General features: G+C 26.5%; 1 protein-coding gene across 1 annotated transcript in view; it reads right to left on the bottom strand.

Annotated features, from left to right (window-relative positions):
- The window catches only part of LOC145293342 (uncharacterized), a 75,597-nt gene that overhangs the window by 19,144 nt on the left and 32,973 nt on the right, over positions 1-23,480 (bottom strand). Inside the window, exons 3-4 of the mRNA XM_080139984.1 lie at positions 6,058-6,287; positions 5,286-5,352 (exon numbers count right to left, since the gene is read on the bottom strand). Coding sequence (XP_079996110.1) covers positions 5,286-5,352; positions 6,058-6,287 — 297 coding nt within the window. The remainder of the gene's footprint in view (positions 1-5,285; positions 5,353-6,057; positions 6,288-23,480) is intronic.

Here is a 23,480-nt window from a genome sequence, read left to right as displayed (position 1 = left end):
ATTTCAAATTGCGCAAATCTGAACTATATGGAGAAGAATGAAACGGGAAATAAAAAAAAATTGGAAGAGGAACCAACTATGTAAAATATATTAATAATAGGCCTGAGTCAACATAGATAATTATACAAAAAAGAACGACAACCTTCCTAGAGCTGGTGAATCAAACAAATTACCGGTCTGCAAACCTAAATTGCTTAAGGAGTAGATAGGCCCTGTCTATCGCCGGCTTCCATACTCCTTCTTTGCCTATTAGTCAGGCGCAGAGACACTATCACAGGTGAATCAACAAAACACTTAGTGGTAGATCTTGTTTCTTGTCTAGGGCATTGAATGCCGTTCCCCCACTCCCGACACATCCCACCCCTAATAACTGAGCACTTGGGAGTGCTTGAGTACCACGCATGCCTGTGCAATTAGATTGGGGTGATCTTCTTCTGATAGGATGAGGGTACCGGATTGACAGTTCCTGGCTGCTGTTTCCGACTGGTAGTACAGGCACCCTAACTCTTTGGTAGCGCTTAGAGCGGCTGATTCATCAACAGTTGTATAATATCGGGTTGTTTGTAGTGCAATGGCGCGCATGGAAAGGGAGCCTGCACTCATCCCCGATGGGCTTTCCCGAGGCCACAGTCCTAGTTGAAGAAAGGTCAGCCAATTGGTCTACTTTTGTTGCATGTCTGATATCTTGCATAACCTCTTGTTCAGCTCCCCCTCACCTAACTGAAACTCTTTAAAAACATGATGACACTAAAATCTAAAAATAAGCTTAAACCAGGCCTAGGGACAAACAAATTCAACTTGCCTCCTCTCTTGAGGCTTGCATTCACTAACATCTGTGGGCTTAGAACTAATTTAGCTGATGTTGAAGCATTTCTCCTAACAAATACCCCGGATATCTTAGCACTAAGCGAGACTAACCTACACTCCTCCATCCCCTCTGACTACTTTAACATGCCTGGCTATCTCCCACTCTGCCGTAAGGACTCTGACAGACATATGCACGGACTTGGAGTCTACATTCGTAATACCCTCCCCCTGACTAGAGAAACAAACCTAGAAACGGACGATCAAGCCTTTATGTGCTTTAGACTAAACATACAACGCAACATTAGCTACTTTTATTTTCTCTACCGCTTTCCCTCGACCCAGGACTGCACCATAATAAACAAAGTCTCCGACAGTATAGACACAGCAGTCTCCCTTGACACTAGCGCCCAAGTCCATGTATTTGGCGACTTTAATTTTCACCACAAAAACTGGCTTGGATTCTCTACTCACACAGATGCAGCGGGCAGCACAACACATAGTTTTGCTATATCTCACTCCCTATCACAAATGGTTACGTTTCCAACCCGTTTCCCTGACCAGCAAGAACAACAAGCATCACTTCTAGATCTGTTTCTGACTACAGTTCCCGAGGATTGTACAACAAATGCTAACAGCCCACTCGGGAACGCTGACCATGCAGTGATAATGGTAGAAATCGCCCTAAATTCTAGACCCAAAACTGAAGAGCCAGTGCTCAAAACAACGAGATATTTTAAAAAGGCTGACTGGGAAGCCATCAGAGATCTTATCAGAGATGCTCCATTGAGAAATATTTTTTCTATTCCTGCCGAACAGTGCGCAAATGAGACCACTGAATGGTTCAAGACAGCAATGGAAGCACATGTTCCCGTGCGGAAATTTTATAGCAAGCCCCACTCTCCCCAATGGTTTACTTCGACTTGCGCAACTGCCATTGCTCAAAGGCAGCATGCATACCGCAGATTTAACCGACATAAGTCCAGTTCAAACAAACAGAAGTACATAGAAGCGAGAAATAACGTTAAGAAAGAAATAGCGACAGCCAAGAGAGAATTTACTGAAACCACTAAAAAACGCATCGAACACAAAAATTAGGAAATCGTGACTTCTGGAAAATCTACAACAGTGTAGTAAACAATGGGCAATCAATAATTCCCCCACTAACCAATAATCACGAGGTTGTTTGCTCAGCAACCGACAAAGCTAATATACTTGCCAGCCGGTTTGCCTCGAACTCCACCACCACCCCCTGCCTGACTTTCCTTTGCAGACAGACGCCACGCTAGACGATCTAAAAATCACCCCTGCTCAGGTACATGCTATCATAATAAATCTTGACACTTCCAAAGCATGCGGACCTGACATCATCCCAGCTGTGCTATTAAAAAAGTGCTCAGCCGAAGTAGCCTCAGTTCTCTCCAAACTCTTCAACAAATGCCTTAATGAATCATGCTTTCCGGGCTGTTGGAAAACCGCTTCTGTGATACCAATATTCAAGAATTCTGGCGAAAGAACTGACCCATCAAATTATCGGCCCATTAGCGTCCTCCCTCTTTTCGCCAAAATATTTGAGACCATAATTAACCATGCTCTAGTCCGGTACCTTACAGACGCTAAACTTCTGACTGACAAACAATATGGATTTAGACAAGCCCGTTCCATAGCTGACATTCTCACTGTAATCTCTGAACGTATATACCATTCACTGGACAAAGCGGGGGAGGGCAGAACGGTAGCTCAAGATATATCTAAGGCTTTTGACAGGGTATGGCACAAGGGTCTCCTCAGGAAAATTAAATCATACGGTATCACTGGTAGAATACTTAGCATAATTGAATCCTTCTTAGACAAGAGAAAAATCCAGGTTGTCCTCGACGGTCGAACATCTAAACAGTGTGATATAAATGCGGGAGTGCCTCAGGGGTCTATTCTTGGACCTCTATTGTTCCTGATATTTATTAATGACCTCCCCGACAAAACTGCCTCTGAGATGGTATATATGCTGATGACACTACACTCTATAAAAGGCATGACAGGAAAACAAATGAACACATATCTAAAGAAATGGCAAAAACACTAGAGGATGACCTCCAATCTGTAGTGGAATGCGGACATAAATGGATGGTCACATTCAATGCTGCCAAAACCAAACTGGTTTCCTTCAATAAATACAAGAAACCTTCTCTGCCACCAATAGCAATGGCCAGTGACTTCCTGTCTGAGAGTACATCTTTCAAACTGCTTGGCCTAACGTTCACAGGAAACATGAGCTGGAACAATTATATTGAAAACATTGTCAGGGCCGCTGCAAAAAAGGTATGCTCTCTCTACCGTGCTAGAAAACTACTGACACCTGAAAGTATCCTCTATCTCTATAAGGCCACCATTCGCCCATGTATGGAGTATTGTTGTCACATCTAGGCTGGTGCGTCTACTACTAGTCTCTCGCTCCTAGGCAAGGTTAAAAAAAGAGTCGCCAATCTGATAGGCCCTGAACTGGCATCTAAGCTTCAGCCTCTGTCCCATCGACGAAACGTTGCATCCCTCTGCTTGTTCTACAAGTATTTTAATGGTGAATGCTCTGACGAACTGCAAACACTTGTGCCCCACGACGCAGACACCCTCGACAAACCCGACAGGCAGCTAAATCCCACCCCCACACAGTAGAGATCCCTAGATGCAAAAGATCTTTCTACTCCAGTAGTTTCTTCCCCAGAACCGCTAGACTCTGGAATTCCATTCCAGGATCATGCTTCCCTAACCGTACTGACATGCAGAAGTTCAAGTGCAACATGAACCGACATCTTGCTGCCCAAATCCCTACATAGTGCCCCCGTAGTTGCTGACCCTGATAGTAGCCCCCTACACCCGAGTGGCAATGTGCCTTGTTTGGGGTAAAAATGTAAAAAAAAAACAAAAAAACAAAACAAAACAAAACTTGAACAGTGTTACGGAATCGTTACTGAAATAGACATGTAAAACAAGGTTTTCATAAATTACATAAAAAGCTAAGATAGACAATACCCATGAGTTAAGTAAATTTAGAATGTTTAGAAAAATTGACAAAATTATAAACTCAGTTGGAATTGAAGGGTAAGTACTGGAATATTTTATATATTTTTGGTCATTTTTCAGCGTTTCTTTTCAAACACTATATTGAGATTTCTTTTTGCCCTGTTTCAGTGTTCCTTTCCAAGCAAGAATGAAATAATTGTTTACAAACAAGAATGAAATAATTTCTTTTTCCGACCAGACATAAAACTCTTCTTTACTTGTAACTCGAAGTTTTTTTTTTACATAGGCATCACCACTTATCAAGGCCAAGAGGCCACTCGAGGATAATGGTTAAAGAGTGTACAGTAGAAATTGGGCTATATAGTAACCGTTAGTAATGGAGATTCGGTAAATTTGTTAACTTATATGGAACGGCTCATCAAAAACTTGTTTACGTTAGACTTGAAGACAGTCAGCTGGAAAGCAGAAAACGAAAGACAATTCCATAGAAGCTTCTCCCATGCAATCTACGTTTATGTTTAGGCACAGATAAAGAGTAGGGGAAATTAGTGATAGTGTTTTTTGCTAGACGGGCGTTTCTTGTGAAAGTTTGGCGAGGGGGACATAGAATGGAGCTCAGCCGAGCACTTGTCATGAAAATAACGATAAAGCAGAGACAAACCCGCAAAATCTCTTCTGTGAGAAAGAGGTTGCAGGGAAGAGAAAAGGACATCCCATACAAGGCTACGAAGTCTATTTTGAACTCTATCAAGGCAGGATAAGTCCTTTCTAGCAGCTCCTGCCCAGATGTGGCAACAGTACTCCATCCTTGGACGTACCCGGCTCTTATATAGATAGAGAATAGCATCAGCAGTGAGATATCTACTAGATAGTGAGAAGGATCCCACCATTTTTCAAGCGGCCTTGGCAACGGATTTAATGTATGTGTTTCATTTAAGATCAGGAGTAACGGCCAAGCCCAGAAGCTTGTCAAAACATGAGGCCTCCCCAAGACGAGAGCCATTCATTTCAATTGATACCAGATGAGGATCAGAGCGTTGATGATGTAAAGATAAAAGCTTGGTTTTAGATGCATTAAAAGTAACAAGCCCCCTCTTTCCCCATTGTACCACTTGCTCAGAGGAGAGAGAATCAGAGAGAACTTGGTCGTTTACGGGATGTGCTACCATAGATAGTAGTGTCATCAGCATAGATGATAAGTTAAGTGAACATCAATTAGAATATTTTATTGAAATCAGTTGGGAGTCATACTGCATCCTAATATGTAAGGTTTATTGGTATATTGTTGGTAGTTTCCGGATTTTAGCCGGACACACAAACAGACATTTCCTTCGCATAATAGATAGCAAAATTATTTACTACACATTTTTTATTTCATCTTTTAATAAATAGGAAGCGCTTTTATTCTCCCGCTCGTATATTAATATGTGCAACTACATTAAGAAATAAAAATGCCTACTTACCATCCCATATTTGAGTAATGATTATCTTAGAACCTTTTGCCGCTTTACCATGGATATAAAGGTAAGCCTGCAAAAAAAAAATAAACTTTAAATAATTAGTACAACATTTCTTTCATTCATAAAAAAAAAAAATTAATTTTATTTGAATACTAACACGCTTTAAAAAATAACAGTAATTCAGTTATTTATTGGTAACTAGCTGCCCCGACTCGGCGTCGCCAGGGATATAGTAAATTCATTTTAGTTCTTCATTTTTATTTCTATGCACATTTTTCACAACGAATACAAAAAGAAAAAAAAAAGAAATAAAATCGATCTCTAAAGGAAACAATTATTTATAGTCTTTAATTAAAATATTAGTTATTCTTCTTGCTGAATTTTGTAGTTTTCAGTCATAATCGACAAACCTTTCCATGTTACTAATTATCCGGGCGGAACTACATGAATATTGGAATAAAAGTATGTTATTATGCCAAAATGAAATCAAAGTTTAAAATATGTCGGATTAAATGCTATTTAGGTTCAACTTTTTATCTCACAAGATAGTTTTACATATTAGAATGTCTAATTTGATTTATTTTAGAGAATTTAATCTGGAGAAATAAAAAAAAGTAAACGAAAGAAGGGGTCAAATCATATAATAAAGAGCTCTGTGGTATTAAAGAGACTTGTTGTCGCTTAATCTCTAGTAGAAACAACACCTTAAAGTTTATCGCGACCTTCTTGATAAAATAAAAACACACAACTGATTACAAAAGAATAATATTCTTACCGTCTTTCCCGGGAGGAAAACACGAGCCAATCTTTTTATTGAATTCCTCGGCTGAATTTCGCACGACCAGATTTCACCTGATTTATAGGTAGAAACTTTCAGTGTGAATGGTCCGGGACCAATTACATAATATTCGATTGTGAAATACTCATCGCTCCAACCGTCAAACATACCAAAAGTCTTGGTTAATTTTGATGTACAATCATCTGCACCATTTAAATATAAATAACCTGTAAATAAAATAAATATAATTAGACATTTTCAAGTCATTTATGTTAACATAAAAGCGAAGTAGAAAGTTTTTTTTCCTTGATTTATCTTTTTAATACTTTTTGTTCTTATTTTTTTAATGATAAATTTTATTGGTGTTTGTTCGCTCTCCTGGAACTTTTTGGTGAGTTTTCGTTCCTTAACATATACATTATAGCTCTGTATCCCCGTGCATAGCTATGTATCTCCCCCTCTCTCTCCCCCTCTCTCTCTCTCTCTAAATCCAACTATGAACTGTAAAGCAAATGGATTATATCAAAATTGACACTTATATTGTTACACATTAAAATTGCAACAATTACAAAGAATCAAAATGGTTAATATTTGTTTAGTATCACAAACACATTTTTATCAAAGATAAGATTGTTTTATGATATCACATAGTAAAGAAAATTTAAATTCATTACTTAAATTTTATCTAACACATTCAATACTAAAACTTATCACAATCAAGATCGCATCAATTATTCATGTTCCTTTTTAGAACATATCATTGAAGAGTCTTGTGGTAGACTACATTTCTGCTGCTTTGGTTTAGAGCCAGGATGTAGACTTTTTCTGAACTTCCTGTCTGGCTGATAGAGACGTAGAACATACTGTGACTGAAGTATTCTAATGTCAGGTCTACGCCAATGGTTTTAAATATTTGATCTTGACTTTTATTGATGCTCTTTGCAAAACACACATACACAGGAAACTGGAGCCTTCTAGATTTAAATGGAAGTATCGAGTTAGATGGAACTAAGGGGAGTTTTGGCAGTACAACCGTTTCACCTCTGTAGAGATCACAAGAAATCGTGGCCTCAATCATACTGGTATGCAATCTGGTAAGAACACATTTGGTTTCGTTGTTTGTAAAGATTTCTAAGAATCGAAGGATCGTGATTGAGGATTGTTTTTCATGTCTATATAAGGTTTGTCTTTCAGTTGTTTCAGATTACCGACACATTAACCAAGCTCGGTCGGAATCTTAATTGTGTCAGATGGAGAAGCGATTGAAAACCTACCATTACAAATTTGGAAAAGCAAACATGCGGAGTCGGCTGCAGCTAATTTTCCAGACATATGGGTTCTTATATTAATAGTCTTTTTTCACTATAACGTGCCTCCAAAGATAGGACTGCTTCAAACTTACATTGACAATGTTTGCCCTTGTGTTATTTTTAACCACTGGGAGGATTTTACCGAAATCTCCGCAAAATAAGCTTGGAATGCCACTCATGGGTTTCTTGTTTCCTGTGATGTCTTGTAGTGTTCGGTCAACTTCTTCATAAGAACTCTTGTGTGTCATCGAGGCTTCGTCTACAATAATTGCTGAGGTGTCTCGAATGACATTGGCCAAGGCTGAGGTACCAATAATTTTAAAAACTGGTTTCTACATTCGAGGTGCATCCAAGGGTATTTTAAAAGTGCTGCTAATAGTGCGGCAATCTTAAAGTAAAATGGTAGCAATGCCACTGGATGCTATTGCATTGCAAGCAGAATCCTTCCCAAAATCTAATCTTTGCAAAGATCAAATTGATTATAAAAGTATTCCCCGTGCCACCGGCAGCATCAAGTAACATCATACGCTTTTATTCATCTCACTTTGTACTTCTAACGTTTCCATGAAAGAATTTTAATGTTCTTTGATTATCAGTAAATTTTTCTTGCAAATTTTCTGTTTGTAGGGAAAGTTCTTCAGTATTGTAATTTACTTCACGTGGATAATCTCTTACAACTCTTTCATCTCCTTGCCTCGGCACAGGTAATCCATAGCTTGACAGTGGTTGACCACACATAAGAATAATCTTTTCTCCAATTAGGCAAAGCTTTTTGTTCTAGATATAATCGTTAAAATATATTTCTGAATTGTTAACCTCGTATGTATTTATGAAGAATGTCTTTGGAAATTACATCGCGAAAAGTTGTTGAAAGTTCAAGAGAATTGCTTGGCTCGCAGGCCGTTTAAATTATCACGAAGAGGCTTCGCAAATTCGAAGGCAATTGAGTGGTATTTGCTTCTCCCAACGATTGGTATAAATGTTGATAATTTTCAAGAAGGCCTCTGTATGTTTAAAAAGTTTTACTATTGCACGCTCGCAAATTTTGAAACAAAGTTGGACTAGCAACCTTATTGAGCAACATGCGTAAGAAATAACATTCTTGAACTAATCGTGTAGATTCTTCCAATGCATGGTGTCTTCCATAAATCACTATTTTTCTGCTCCTTCAACTGGTTCCTAACGCTTTGCTCCGTCTCATTTCTTTGTTAATTTGTTCCAAGTATAAAACTCGGGGACTGCCAAGTATTTGAAGCCTCTTGCAAAGTCATTTTCATGGCAGAGTTGAAAAAATGCTGTCAAAGTTGTGGCAATCGGTGGATCTTGGGCTGAACAGCATATACTCCACTGGTTATATAGTGGCTTCATACTGTCTCAGCCTGCACTTTATAAACCACATGCAAAATTGTTAGCAGTTAATCATAACTGTCTCGATCCAATGCTCATGTACATGCTTAATAAACAGGTGTCTATTTATTTACACACGTAAATGTGCAAAACAATAATTCTTATAAATATATTGACTAAATTCCTCTTACATGAGAAACCAACGATTCCTTTATAATGTTTTCGATTTCTTTTACTTTACGTGCTTTACCAATCCTTCATTTCGAGTTGTTTGATAAAATTAAATTTCTAAAAAAGAGGTTTACCTCGAAAAGTGAAAGAACATTTTAGTGATATTGTGACACGATTCTGACGAACGCTAAAAAGCAAATGATACAAATAGCTACCCTCTTTCTTTCACCGAATCGTTGAGATAAGTCCTTCTCTTAACTTCAAAAAGTAATTTAGTTCTCACAGGAACATGTTAACAATGCTTTCAACCAATGGAAATCGTTTTAAACCCAAGAAGTCACAATCCTATACATGAATCAATAAGAACAAGGTAAACCAATGTACATACATAATGTCACTCTGCCAAATACTCACATTTATATTACTTAAGACATATATTATTTACACTATGAACATATTGGCATACACGTATATAAGCCTTGTAACTACTTACTACACTTGGTATTTATGCTGGGTTTTCTCCATTAACGTATACATTATAGCCATATGTATCCGTGGTTATGTTTTTTTGCATATGTATATATATATATATATATATATATATATATATATATATATATATATATATATATATATTAACAAATTAGAAGATAAGAGAAATAAATGTAGAGGATAATTTGGAAAAAATATTCAATAAGAAAAATAAATGTAGAAGATAATTTGGAAAAATATTCAATAAGAAAAATGAATGTAGAAGATAATTTAGCAAAATATTCAAAAAGAGAAATAAATGTAGAGGATAATTTGGAAAAATATTCAATAACAGAAACAAATGTAGAGGATAATTTGGAAAAATATTCAATAAGAAAAATAAATGTAGAAGATAATTTGGAAAAATATTCAATAAGAGAAATAAATGTAGAAGATAATTTGGAAAAATATTCAATAAGAAAAATAAATGTAGAAGATAATTTGGAAAAATATTCAATAAGAAAAATAAATGTAGAAGATAATTTGGAAAAATATTCAATAAGAAAAATAAATGTAGAAGATAATTTGGAAAAATATTCAATAAGAAAAATAAATGTAGAAGATAACTTGGAGAAATATTCAATAAGAAAAATAAATGTAGAAGATAATTTGGAAAAATATTCAATAAGAGAAATAAATGTAGAAGATAATTTGGAAAAATATTCAATAAGAAAAATCAATGTAGAAGATAACTTGGAAAAATATTCAATAAGAGAAATAAATGTAGAAGATAATTTGGAAAAATATTCAATAAGAAAAATCAATGTAGAAAATATTTTGGAAAAATATTCAATAAGAAAAATAAATGTAGAAGATAATTTGGACAAATATTCAATAAGAAAAATAAATGTAGAAGATAACTTGGAAAAATATTCATTAAGAGAAATAAATGTAGAAGATAATTTGGAAAAATATTCAAACAGAAAAAAAATGTAGAAAATAATTAAGAAAAATATTCAATAAGAGAAATAAATGTAGAAGATAATTTGGAAAAATATTCAATAAGAGAAATAAATGTAGAAGATAATTTGGAACAATATTCAATAAGAGAAATAAATGTAGAAGATAATTTGGAAAAATACTCAATAAAAAAAATAAATGTAGAAGATAACTTGGAAAAATATTCAATAAGAAAAATAAATGTAGAAGATAATTTGGAAAAATATTCAATGAGAGAAATAAATGTAGAAGATAACTTAAAAAAAAATTCAATAAGAAAAATAAATGTAGAAGATTATTTGGAAAAATATTCAATAAGAGAAATAAATGTAGAAGATAATTTGGAAAAATATTCAATAAGAAAAATAAATGTGGAAAATAATTTGGAAAAATATTCAATAAGAAAAATAAATGTAGATGATAATTTGGAACAATATTCAATAAGAAACATAAATGTAGAAGATAACCTGGAACAATATTCAATAAGAAAAATAAATGTGGAAAATAATTTGGAAAAATATTCAATAAGAAAAATAAATGTAGATGATAATTTGGAACAATATTCAATAAGAAACATAAATGTAGAAGATAACCTGGAAAAATATTCAATAAGAAAAATAAATGTAGAAGATAATTTGGAAAAATATTCAATAAGAGAAATAAATGTAGAAAAGAATTTGGAAAAATATTCAATAAGAGAAATAAATGTAGAAGATAATTTGGAAAAATATTCAATAAGAGAAATAAATGTAGAAGATAACCTGGAACAATATTCAATAAGAAAAATAAATGTAGAAGATAATTTGGAAAAATATTCAATAAGAAAAATAAATGTAGAAAATAACTTGGAAAAATATTCAATAAGAAAAACAAATGTAGAAGATAATTTGGAAAAAAATTCAATAAGAGAAATAAATGTAGAAGATAATTTGGAACAATATTCAATAAGAGAAATATGTGCAGAAGATAATTTCGAACAATATTCAATAAGAACAATACATGTAGAAGATAATATGTAAAAATATTCAATAAGAAAAATAAATGTAGAAGATAAATTGGAAAAATATTCAATAAGAGAAATGAATGTAGAAGATAATTTGGAAAAATATTTAATAAGAAAAATAAATGTAGAAAATAATTTGGAACAATATTCAATAAGAAAAATAAATGTAGAAGATAATTTAGCAAAATATTCAATAAGAAAAATGAATGTAGAAGATAACTTGGAAAAATATTCAATAAGAGAAATAAATGTAGAAGATAATTTGGAAAAATATTCAATAAGAAAAATAAATGTAGAAGATAACTTGGATCAATATTCAAAAAGAGAAATAAATGTAGAAGATAACTTGAAAAAATATTCAATAAGAGAAATAAATGTAGAAGATAATTTGGAAAAATATTCAAAAAGAAAAATAAATGTAGAAGATAACCTGGAAAAATATTCAATAAGAGAAATAAATGTAGAAGATAATTTGGAAAAATATTCAATAACAACAACAAATGTAGAAGATATTTTGGAACAATATTCAATAAGAGAAATACATGTAGAAGATAATTTGGAACAATATTAAACAAGAAATATACATGTAGAGGATCATTTAGAAAAATATTCAATAAGAGAAATAAATGTAGAAGATAATTTAGAAATATATTCAATAAGAAACATAAATGTAGAAAATAACTTGGAAAAATATTCAATAAGAAAAATAAATGTAGAAGATTATTTAGAAAAAATTTCAATAAGAGAAATAAATGTAGAAGATAACTTTGAAAAATATTCAATAAGAGAAATAAATGTAGAAGATAATTTGGAACAATATTCAATAAGAGAAATAAATGTAGAAGATAATTTGGAAAAATATTCAATAAGAAAAATAAATGTAGAAGATAATTTGGAAAAATATTCAATAAGAAAAATAAGTGTAGAAGATAATTTGGAAAAATATTCAATAACAAAAATAAATGTAGAAGATAACTTGGAAAAATATTCAATAAGAGAAATAAATGTAGAAGATAATTTGGAAAATATTCAATAAGAGAAAAAATGTAGAAGATAAATTGGAAAAATATTCAATAAGAAAAATAAATGTAGAAAATAATTTGGAAAAATATTCAATAAGAAAAATAAATGTAGAAGATAATTTGGAAAAATATTCAATAAGAGAAATAAATGTAGAAGATAACTTGGAACAATATTCAATAAGAGAAATAAATGTAGAAGATAATTTAGAAAAATATTCAACGAGAGAAATAAATGTAGAAGATAACTTGGACAAATATTCAATAAGAAAAATAAATGTAGAAGATAATTTGGAAAAATATTCAATAAGAGAAATAAATGTAGAAGATAATTTGGAAAAATATTCAATAAGAAAAATAAATGTAGAAAACAATTTGGAAAAATATTCAATAAGAAAAACAAATGTAGAAGATAATTTGGAAAAATATTCAATAAGAAAAATGAATGTAGAAGATAACTTGGAAAAATATTCAATAAGAGAAATAAATGTAGAAGATAATTTGGAAAAATATTCAATAAGAAAAATAAATGTAGAAGATTACTTGGAACAATATTCAATAAGAGAAATAAATGTAGAAGATAACTTGAAAAAATATTCAATAAGAGAATTAAATGTAGAAGATAATTTGGAAAAATATTCAAAAAGAAAAATAAATGTAGAAGATAACCTGGAAAAATATTCAATAAGAGAAATAAATGTAGAAGATAATTTGGAAAAATATTCAATAAGAACAATAAATGTAGAAGATAATTTGGAACAATATTAAACAAGAAAAATACATGTAGAGGATCATTTAGAAAAATATTCAATAAGAGAAATAAATGTAGAAGATAACTTGGAAAAATATTCAATAAGAAAAACAAATGTAGAGGATAATTTGGAAAAATATTCAATAAGAAAAATAAATGAAGCAGACAATTTGGAAAAATATTCAATAAGAGAAATAAATGTAGACGATGATTTGGAATAAATATTCAATAAGAAAAATAAATGTAGAAGATAACTTGGAAAAATATACAATAGGAGAAATAAATTTAGAAGATAATTTGGAAAAATATTCAATAAGAAAAAAAAAATTAAGAAGATAATTTGGAAAAATATTTAATAAGAGAAATAAATGTAGAAGATAACTTGGAAAAATATTCAATAACAAAAATAAATGTAGAAAATATTTTGGAAAAATATTCAATAAGAAAAATAAATGTAGAAGATAATTTGGAAAAATATACAATAAGAGAAATAAATGTAGAAGATAATTTAGAAAAATATTCAATAAGAAAAATAAATGTAGAAGATAACTTGGAAATATATTATATAAGAGAAATAAATGTAGAAGATAATTTGGAAAACAATTCAATAGGAAAAATAAATGTAGAAGATAACTTAGAAAAATATTCAATAAGAGAAATAAATGTAGAAGATAATTTTGAAAAATATTCAATAAGAGATATACATGTAGAAGATAATTTGGAAAAATATTCAATAAGAAAAATAAATGTAGAAAATAACTTGGAAAAATATTCAATAAGAAAAATACATGTAGAAGATAATTTAGAAAAAAATTCAATAAGAGAAATAAATGTTGAAGATAATTTGGAAAAATATTCAATAAGAAAAATAAATGTAGAAAATAATTTGGAAAAATATTCAATAAGAAAAATAAATGTAGAAAATAATTTGGAAAAATATTCAATAAGAAAAATTAATGTAGTAGATAATTTTGAAAAATATTCAATAAGAGAAATAAATGTAGAAGATAATTTGGAAAAATAAGCAATAAGAGAAATAAATGTAGAAGATAATTTAGAACAATATTCAATAAGAAAAAACAATGTTGAAGATAATTTGGAAAAATATTCAATAAGACAAAAAAATGTAGAAAATAATTAGGAAAAATATTCAATAAGAAAAATAAATGTAGAAGATAATTTAGAAAAAAATTCAATAAGAGAAATAAATGTAGAAGATGATTTGGAAAAATATTCAAAAAGAAAAATAAATGTAGAAAATAATTTGGAAAAATATTCAATAAGAAAAATAAATGTAGACGATTATTTAGAAAAATATTCAATAAGAAAAATAAATGTAGAAGATAATTTAGAACAATATTCAATAAGAGAAATAAATGTAGAAGATAATTTAGAAAAATATTCAATAAGAAAAATAAATGTAGAAGATAATTTGGAAAAATATTCAATAAGAGAAATAATTGTAGAAGATAACTTGGAAAAATATGCAATTAGAAAAATAAATGTAGAAGATAATTTAGAAAAATATTCAATAAGAGAAATAAATGTAGAAGATAACTTGGAAAAATATTCAATAAGAAAAATAAATGTAGAAAATATTTTGGACAAATATTCAATAAGAAAAATAAATGAAGAAGATAACTTTGAAAAATATTCAATAAGAGAAATAAATTTAGAAGATAATTTGGAAAAATATTCAATAAGAAAAAAAAATGTAGAAGATAACTTGGAAAAATATTCAATAAGAAAAATAAATGTAGAAGATAATTTGGAATAATATTCAATAAGAAAAATAAATGTAGAAGATACCTTGGAAAAATATTCAATAAGAAAAATAAATGTAGAGGATAATTTGGAAAAATATTCAATAAGAAAAATAAATGTAGAAGATAATTTGGAAAAATATTCAAGAATAGAGAAATAAATGTAGACGAAAATTTGGAAAAATATTCAATAAGAAAAATAAATGTAGAAGATAACTTGGAAAAATATTCAATAAGAGAAATAAATGTAGAAGATTACTTGGAAAAATATTCAATAAGAAAAATAAATGTAGAAGATAATTTGGAAAAATATTCAATAAGAGAAATACATGTAGAAGATAATTTAGAACAATATTCAATAAGAAAAATACATGTAGAGGATCATTTAGAAAAATACTCCATAAGAGAAATAAATGTAGCAGATATCTTGGAAACATATTCAATAAGAAAAATAAATGTAGAGGATAATTTGGAAAAATATACAATAAGAAAAATAAATGTAGAAGATAAGTTTGAAAAATATTCAATAAGAGAAATAAATGTACACGATAATTTGGAAAAATATTCAATAAGAAAAATAAATGTAGAAGATAATTTGGAAAAGTATTCAATAAGAAAAATAAATGTAGAAGATAATTTGGAAAAATATTCAATAAGAGAAATACATGTAGAAGATAATTTGGAAAACAATTCAAAAAGAAAAATAAATATAGAAGATAATTTGGAAATATATTCAATAAGTAAAATAAATGTAGAAGATAATTTGGAAAAGTATTCAATAAGAAAAATAAATGTAGAAGATAATTTGGAAAAATATTCAATAAGAAAAATAAATGTAGAAGATAATTTGGAAAAGTATTCAATAAGAAAAATAAATGTAGAAGATAATTTGGAAAACAATTCAATAAGAAAAATAAATGTAGAAGATAATTTGGAAAAGTATTCAATAAGAAAAATAAATGTAGAAGATAATTTTGAAAAATATTCAATAAGAAAAATAAATGTAGAAGATAATTTGGAAAAGTATTCAATAAGAAAAATAAATGTAGAAGATAATTTGGAAAAGTATTCAATAAGAAAAATAAATGTAGAAAATAACTTGGAAAAATATTCAATAAGAAAAATAAATGTAGAAGATAATTTGGAAAAGTATTCAATAAGAAAAATAAATGTAGAAGATAATTTGGAAAAGTATTCAATAAGAAAAATAAATGTAGAAGATAATTTTGAAAAGTATTCAATAAGAAAAATAAATGTAGAAGATAATTTGGAAAAATATTCAATAAGAAAAATAAATGTAGAAGATAATTTTGAAAAGTATTCAATAAGAAAAATAAATGTAGACGATAATTTGGAAAAGTATTCTATAAGAAAAATAAATGTAGGAGATAATTTGGAAAAATATTCAATAAGAATAATAAATGTAGAAGATAATTTAGAACAATATTCAATAAGAGAAAACAATGTAGAAGATAATTTGGAAAAGTATTTAATAAGAAAAATAAATGTAGAAGATAATTTGGAAAAGTATTCAATAAGAAAAATAAATGTAGAAGATAATTTGGAAAAATATTCAATAAGAAAAATAAATGTAGCAGATAATTTGGAAAAGTATTCAATAAGAAAAATAAATGTAGAAGATAATTTGGAAAAGTATTCAATAAGAAAAATAAATGTAGAAGATAATTTGGAAAAGTATTCAATAAGAAAAATAAATGTAGAAGATAATTTGGAAAAGTATTCAATAAGAAAAATAAATGTAGAAGATAATTTGGAAAATATTCAATAAGAAAAATAAATGTAGAAGATAATTTGGAAAAGTATTCAATAAGAAAAATAAATGTAGAAGATAATTTGGAAAAGTATTCAATAAGAAAAATAAATGTAGAAGATAATTTGGAAAAGTATTCAATAAGAAAAATAAATGTAGAAGATAATTTGGAAAAGTATTCAATAAGAAAAAAAAATGTAGAAAATAACTTGGAAAAGTATTCAATAAGAAAAATAAATGTAGAAAATAACTTGGAAAAATATTCAATAAGAAAAATAAATGTAGAAGATAATTTGGAAAAATATTCAATAAGAAAAATAAATGTAGAAGATAATTTGGAAAAGTATTCAATAAGAAAAATAAATGTAGAAGACAATTTGGAAAAGTATTCAATAAGAAAAATAAATGTAGAAGATAATTTGGCAAAGTATTCAATAAGAAAAATAAATGTAGAAGATAATTTGGAAAAGTATTCAATAAGAAAAATAAATGTAGTAGATAATTTGGAAAAATATTCAATAAGAAAAATAAATGTAGAAGATAATTTGGAAAAATATTCAATAAGAAAAATAAATGTAGAAGATAATTTGAAAAAATATTCAATAGGAAAAATAAATGTAGAAGATAATTTGGAAAAATATTCAATAAGAAAAATAAATGTAGAAGATAATTTGGAAAAATATTCAATAAGAAAAATAAATGTAGAAGATAATTTGGAAAAATATTCAATAAGAAAAATAAATGTAGTAGATAATTTGAAAAAATATTCAATAAGAAAAATAAATGTAGAAGATGATTTGGAAAAATATTCAATAAGAAAAATAAATATAGAAGATAATTTTGAAAAGTATTCAATAAGAAAAATAAATGTAGAAGATAATTTGGAAAAGTATTCAATAAGAAAAATAAATGTAGAAGATAATTTGGAAAAGTATTCAATAAGAAAAATAAATGTAGAAGATAATTTGGAAAAATATTCAATAAGAAAAATAAATGTAGAAGATAATGTGGAAAAATATTCAATAAGAAAAATAAATGTAGAAGATAATTTGGAAAAATATTAAATAAGAAAAATAAATGTAGAAGATAATTTGGAAAAGTATTCAATAAGAAAAATAAATGTAGAAGATAATTTGGAAAAGTATTCAATAAGAAAAATAAATGTAGAAGATAATTTGGAAAAATATTCAATAAGAATAATAAATGTAGAAGATAATTTAGAACAATATTCAATAAGAGAACACAATGTAGAAGATAATTTGGAAAAATATTCAATAAGAAAAATAAATGTAGAAGATAATTTGGAAAAATATTCAATAAGAAAAATAAATAAAGAAGATAATTTGGAAAAGTATTCAATAAGAAAAATAAATGTAGAAGATAATTTGGAAAAGTATTCAATAAGAAAAATAAATGTAGAAGATAATTTTGAAAAGTATTCAATAAGAAAAATAAATGTAGAAGATAATTTGGAAAAGTATTCAATAAGAAAAATAAATGTAGAAAATAACTTGGAAAAATATTCAATAAGAAAAATAAATGTAGAAGATAATTTGGAAAAGTATTCAATAAGAAAAATAAATGTAGAAGATAATTTTAAAAAATATTCAATAAGAAAAATAAATGTAGAAAATAACTTGGAAAAATATTCAATAAGAAAAATAAATGTAGAAGATAATTTGGCAAAGTATTCAATAAGAAAAATAAATGTAGAAGATAATTTGAAAAAATATTCAATAAGAAAAATAAATGTAGAAAATAACTTGGAAAAATATTCAATAAGAAAAATAAATGTAGAAGATAATTTGGAAAAGTATTCAATAAGAAAAATAAATGTAGAAGATTATTTGAAAAAATATTCAATAAGAAAAATAAATGTAGAAAATAACTTGGAAAAATATTCAATAAGAAAAATAAATGTAGAAGATAATTTGGAAAAGTATTCAATAAGAAAAATAAATGTAGAAGATAATTTGGAAAAGTATTCAATAAGAAAAATAAATGTAGAAGATAATTTGGAAAAGTATTCAATAAGAAAAATAAATGTAGAAAATAACTTGGAAAAATATTCAATAAGAAAAATGAATGTAGAAGATAATTTGGAAAAGTATTCAATAAGAAAAATAAATGTAGCAGATAATTTGGAAAAGTATTCAATAAGAAAAATAAATGTAGAAGATAATTTGGAACAGTATTCAATAAGAAAAATAAATGTAGAAGATAATTTGGAAAAGTATTCAATAAGAAATATAAATGTAGAAGATAATTTGGAAAAGTATTCAATAAGAAAAATAAATGTAGAAGATAATTTGGAAAAGTATTCAATAAGAAAAATAAATGTAGAAGATAATTTGGAAAAGTATTCAATAAGAAAAATAAATGTAGAAGATAATTTGGAAAAATATTCAATAAGAGAAATAAATGTAGACGATGATTTGGAATAAATATTCAATAAGAAAAATAAATGTAGAAGATAACTTGGAAAAATATACAATAGGAGAAATAAATTTAGAAGATAATTTGGAAAAATATTCAATAAGAGAAATAAATTTAGAAGATAATTTGGAAAAATATTTAATAAGAGAAATAAATGTAGAAGATAACTTGGAAAAATATTCAATAACAAAAATAAATGTAGAAAATATTTTGGAAAAATATTCAATAAGAAAAATAAATGTAGAAGATAATTTGGAAAAATATACAATAAGAGAAATAAATGTAGAAGATAATTTAGAAAAATATTCAATAAGAAAAATAAATGTAGAAGATAACTTGGAAATATATTATATAAGAGAAATAAATGTAGAAGATAATTTGGAAAACAATTCAATAGGAAAAATAAATGTAGAAGATAACTTAGAAAAATATTCAATAAGAGAAATAAATGTAGAAGATAATTTTGAAAAATATTCAATAAGAGATATACATGTAGAAGATAATTTGGAAAAATATTCAATAAGAAAAATAAATGTAGAAAATAACTTGGAAAAATATTCAATAAGAAAAATACATGTAGAAGATAATTTAGAAAAAAATTCAATAAGAGAAATAAATGTTGAAGATAATTTGGAAAAATATTCAATAAGAAAAATAAATGTAGAAAATAATTTGGAAAAATATTCAATAAGAAAAATAAATGTAGAAAATAATTTGGAAAAATATTCAATAAGAAAAATTAATGTAGTAGATAATTTTGAAAAATATTCAATAAGAGAAATAAATGTAGAAGATAATTTGGAAAAATAAGCAATAAGAGAAATAAATGTAGAAGATAATTTAGAACAATATTCAATAAGAAAAAACAATGTTGAAGATAATTTGGAAAAATATTCAATAAGACAAAAAAATGTAGAAAATAATTAGGAAAAATATTCAATAAGAAAAATAAATGTAGAAGATAATTTAGAAAAAAATTCAATAAGAGAAATAAATGTAGAAGATGATTTGGAAAAATATTCAAAAAGAAAAATAAATGTAGAAAATAATTTGGAAAAATATTCAATAAGAAAAATAAATGTAGACGATTATTTAGAAAAATATTCAATAAGAAAAATAAATGTAGAAGATAATTTAGAACAATATTCAATAAGAGAAATAAATGTAGAAGATAATTTAGAAAAATATTCAATAAGAAAAATAAATGTAGAAGATAATTTGGAAAAATATTCAATAAGAGAAATAATTGTAGAAGATAACTTGGAAAAATATGCAATTAGAAAAATAAATGTAGAAGATAATTTAGAAAAATATTCAATAAGAGAAATAAATGTAGAAGATAACTTGGAAAAATATTCAATAAGAAAAATAAATGTAGAAAATATTTTGGACAAATATTCAATAAGAAAAATAAATGAAGAAGATAACTTTGAAAAATATTCAATAAGAGAAATAAATTTAGAAGATAATTTGGAAAAATATTCAATAAGAAAAAAAAATGTAGAAGATAACTTGGAAAAATATTCAATAAGAGAAATAAATGTAGAAGATAATTTGGAATAATATTCAATAAGAAAAATAAATGTAGAAGATACCTTGGAAAAATATTCAATAAGAAAAATAAATGTAGAGGATAATTTGGAAAAATATTCAATAAGAAAAATAAATGTAGAAGATAATTTGGAAAAATATTCAAGAATAGAGAAATAAATGTAGACGAAAATTTGGAAAAATATTCAATAAGAAAAATAAATGTAGAAGATAACTTGGAAAAATATTCAATAAGAGAAATAAATGTAGAAGATTACTTGGAAAAATATTCAATAAGAAAAATAAATGTAGAAGATAATTTGGAAAAATATTCAATAAGAGAAATACATGTAGAAGATAATTTAGAACAATATTCAATAAGAAAAATACATGTAGAGGATCATTTAGAAAAATACTCCATAAGAGAAATAAATGTAGCAGATATCTTGGAAACATATTCAATAAGAAAAATAAATGTAGAGGATAATTTGGAAAAATATACAATAAGAAAAATAAATGTAGAAGATAAGTTTGAAAAATATTCAATAAGAGAAATAAATGTACACGATAATTTGGAAAAATATTCAATAAGAAAAATAAATGTAGAAGATAATTTGGAAAAGTATTCAATAAGAAAAATAAATGTAGAAGATAATTTGGAAAAATATTCAATAAGAGAAATACATGTAGAAGATAATTTGGAAAACAATTCAAAAAGAAAAATAAATATAGAAGATAATTTGGAAATATATTCAATAAGTAAAATAAATGTAGAAGATAATTTGGAAAAGTATTCAATAAGAAAAATAAATGTAGAAGATAATTTGGAAAAATATTCAATAAGAAAAATAAATGTAGAAGATAATTTGGAAAAGTATTCAATAAGAAAAATAAATGTAGAAGATAATTTGGAAAACAATTCAATAAGAAAAATAAATGTAGAAGATAATTTGGAAAAGTATTCAATAAGAAAAATAAATGTAGAAGATAATTTTGAAAAATATTCAATAAGAAAAATAAATGTAGAAGATAATTTGGAAAAGTATTCAATAAGAAAAATAAATGTAGAAGATAATTTGGAAAAGTATTCAATAAGAAAAATAAATGTAGAAAATAACTTGGAAAAATATTCAATAAGAAAAATAAATGTAGAAGATAATTTGGAAAAGTATTCAATAAGAAAAATAAATGTAGAAGATAATTTGGAAAAGTATTCAATAAGAAAAATAAATGTAGAAGATAATTTTGAAAAGTATTCAATAAGAAAAATAAATGTAGAAGATAATTTGGAAAAATATTCAATAAGAAAAATAAATGTAGAAGATAATTTTGAAAAGTATTCAATAAGAAAAATAAATGTAGACGATAATTTGGAAAAGTATTCTATAAGAAAAATAAATGTAGGAGATAATTTGGAAAAATATTCAATAAGAATAATAAATGTAGAAGATAATTTAGAACAATATTCAATAAGAGAAAACAATGTAGAAGATAATTTGGAAAAGTATTTAATAAGAAAAATAAATGTAGAAGATAATTTGGAAAAGTATTCAATAAGAAAAATAAATGTAGAAGATAATTTGGAAAAATATTCAATAAGAAAAATAAATGTAGCAGATAATTTGGAAAAGTATTCAATAAGAAAAATAAATGTAGAAGATAATTTGGAAAAGTATTCAATAAGAAAAATAAATGTAGAAGATAATTTGGAAAAGTATTCAATAAGAAAAATAAATGTAGAAGATAATTTGGAAAAGTATTCAATAAGAAAAATAAATGTAGAAGATAATTTGGAAAATATTCAATAAGAAAAATAAATGTAGAAGATAATTTGGAAAAGTATTCAATAAGAAAAATAAATGTAGAAGATAATTTGGAAAAGTATTCAATAAGAAAAATAAATGTAGAAGATAATTTGGAAAAGTATTCAATAAGAAAAATAAATGTAGAAGATAATTTGGAAAAGTATTTAATAAGAAAAAAAAATGTAGAAAAAAACTTGGAAATGTATTCAATAAGAAAAATAAATGTAGAAAATAACTTGGAAAAATATTCAATAAGAAAAATAAATGTAGAAGATAATTTGGAAAAATATTCAATAAGAAAAATAAATGTAGAAGATAATTTGGAAAAGTATTCAATAAGAAAAATAAATGTAGAAGACAATTTGGAAAAGTATTCAATAAGAAAAATAAATGTAGAAGATAATTTGGCAAAGTATTCAATAAGAAAAATAAATGTAGAAGATAATTTGGAAAAGTATTCAATAAGAAAAATAAATGTAGTAGATAATTTGGAAAAATATTCAATAAGAAAAATAAATGTAGAAGATAATTTGGAAAAATATTCAATAAGAAAAATAAATGTAGAAGATAATTTGAAAAAATATTCAATAGGAAAAATAAATGTAGAAGATAATTTGGAAAAATATTCAATAAGAAAAATAAATGTAGAAGATAATTTGGAAAAATATTCAATAAGAAAAATAAATGTAGAAGATAATTTGGAAAAATATTCAATAAGAAAAATAAATGTAGAAGATAATTTGAAAAAATATTCAATAAGAAAAATAAATGTAGAAGATGATTTGGAAAAATATTCAATAAGAAAAATAAATATAGAAGATAATTTTGAAAAGTATTCAATAAGAAAAATAAATGTAGAAGATAATTTGGAAAAGTATTCAATAAGAAAAATAAATGTAGAAGATAATTTGGAAAAGTATTCAATAAGAAAAATAAATGTAGAAGATAATTTGGAAAAATATTCAATAAGAAAAATAAATGTAGAAGATAATGTGGAAAAATATTCAATAAGAAAAATAAATGTAGAAGATAATTTGGAAAAAT

Source organism: Euprymna scolopes, chromosome 14 (assembly GCF_053919585.1).
Source record: "Euprymna scolopes isolate OS-2025 chromosome 14, ASM5391958v1, whole genome shotgun sequence".
Taxonomy (NCBI): Eukaryota; Metazoa; Mollusca; class Cephalopoda; order Sepiida; family Sepiolidae; genus Euprymna; species Euprymna scolopes.
Note: the sequence above shows the minus strand (reverse complement) of the source record. Positions and strands in the feature narration are given on the sequence as shown.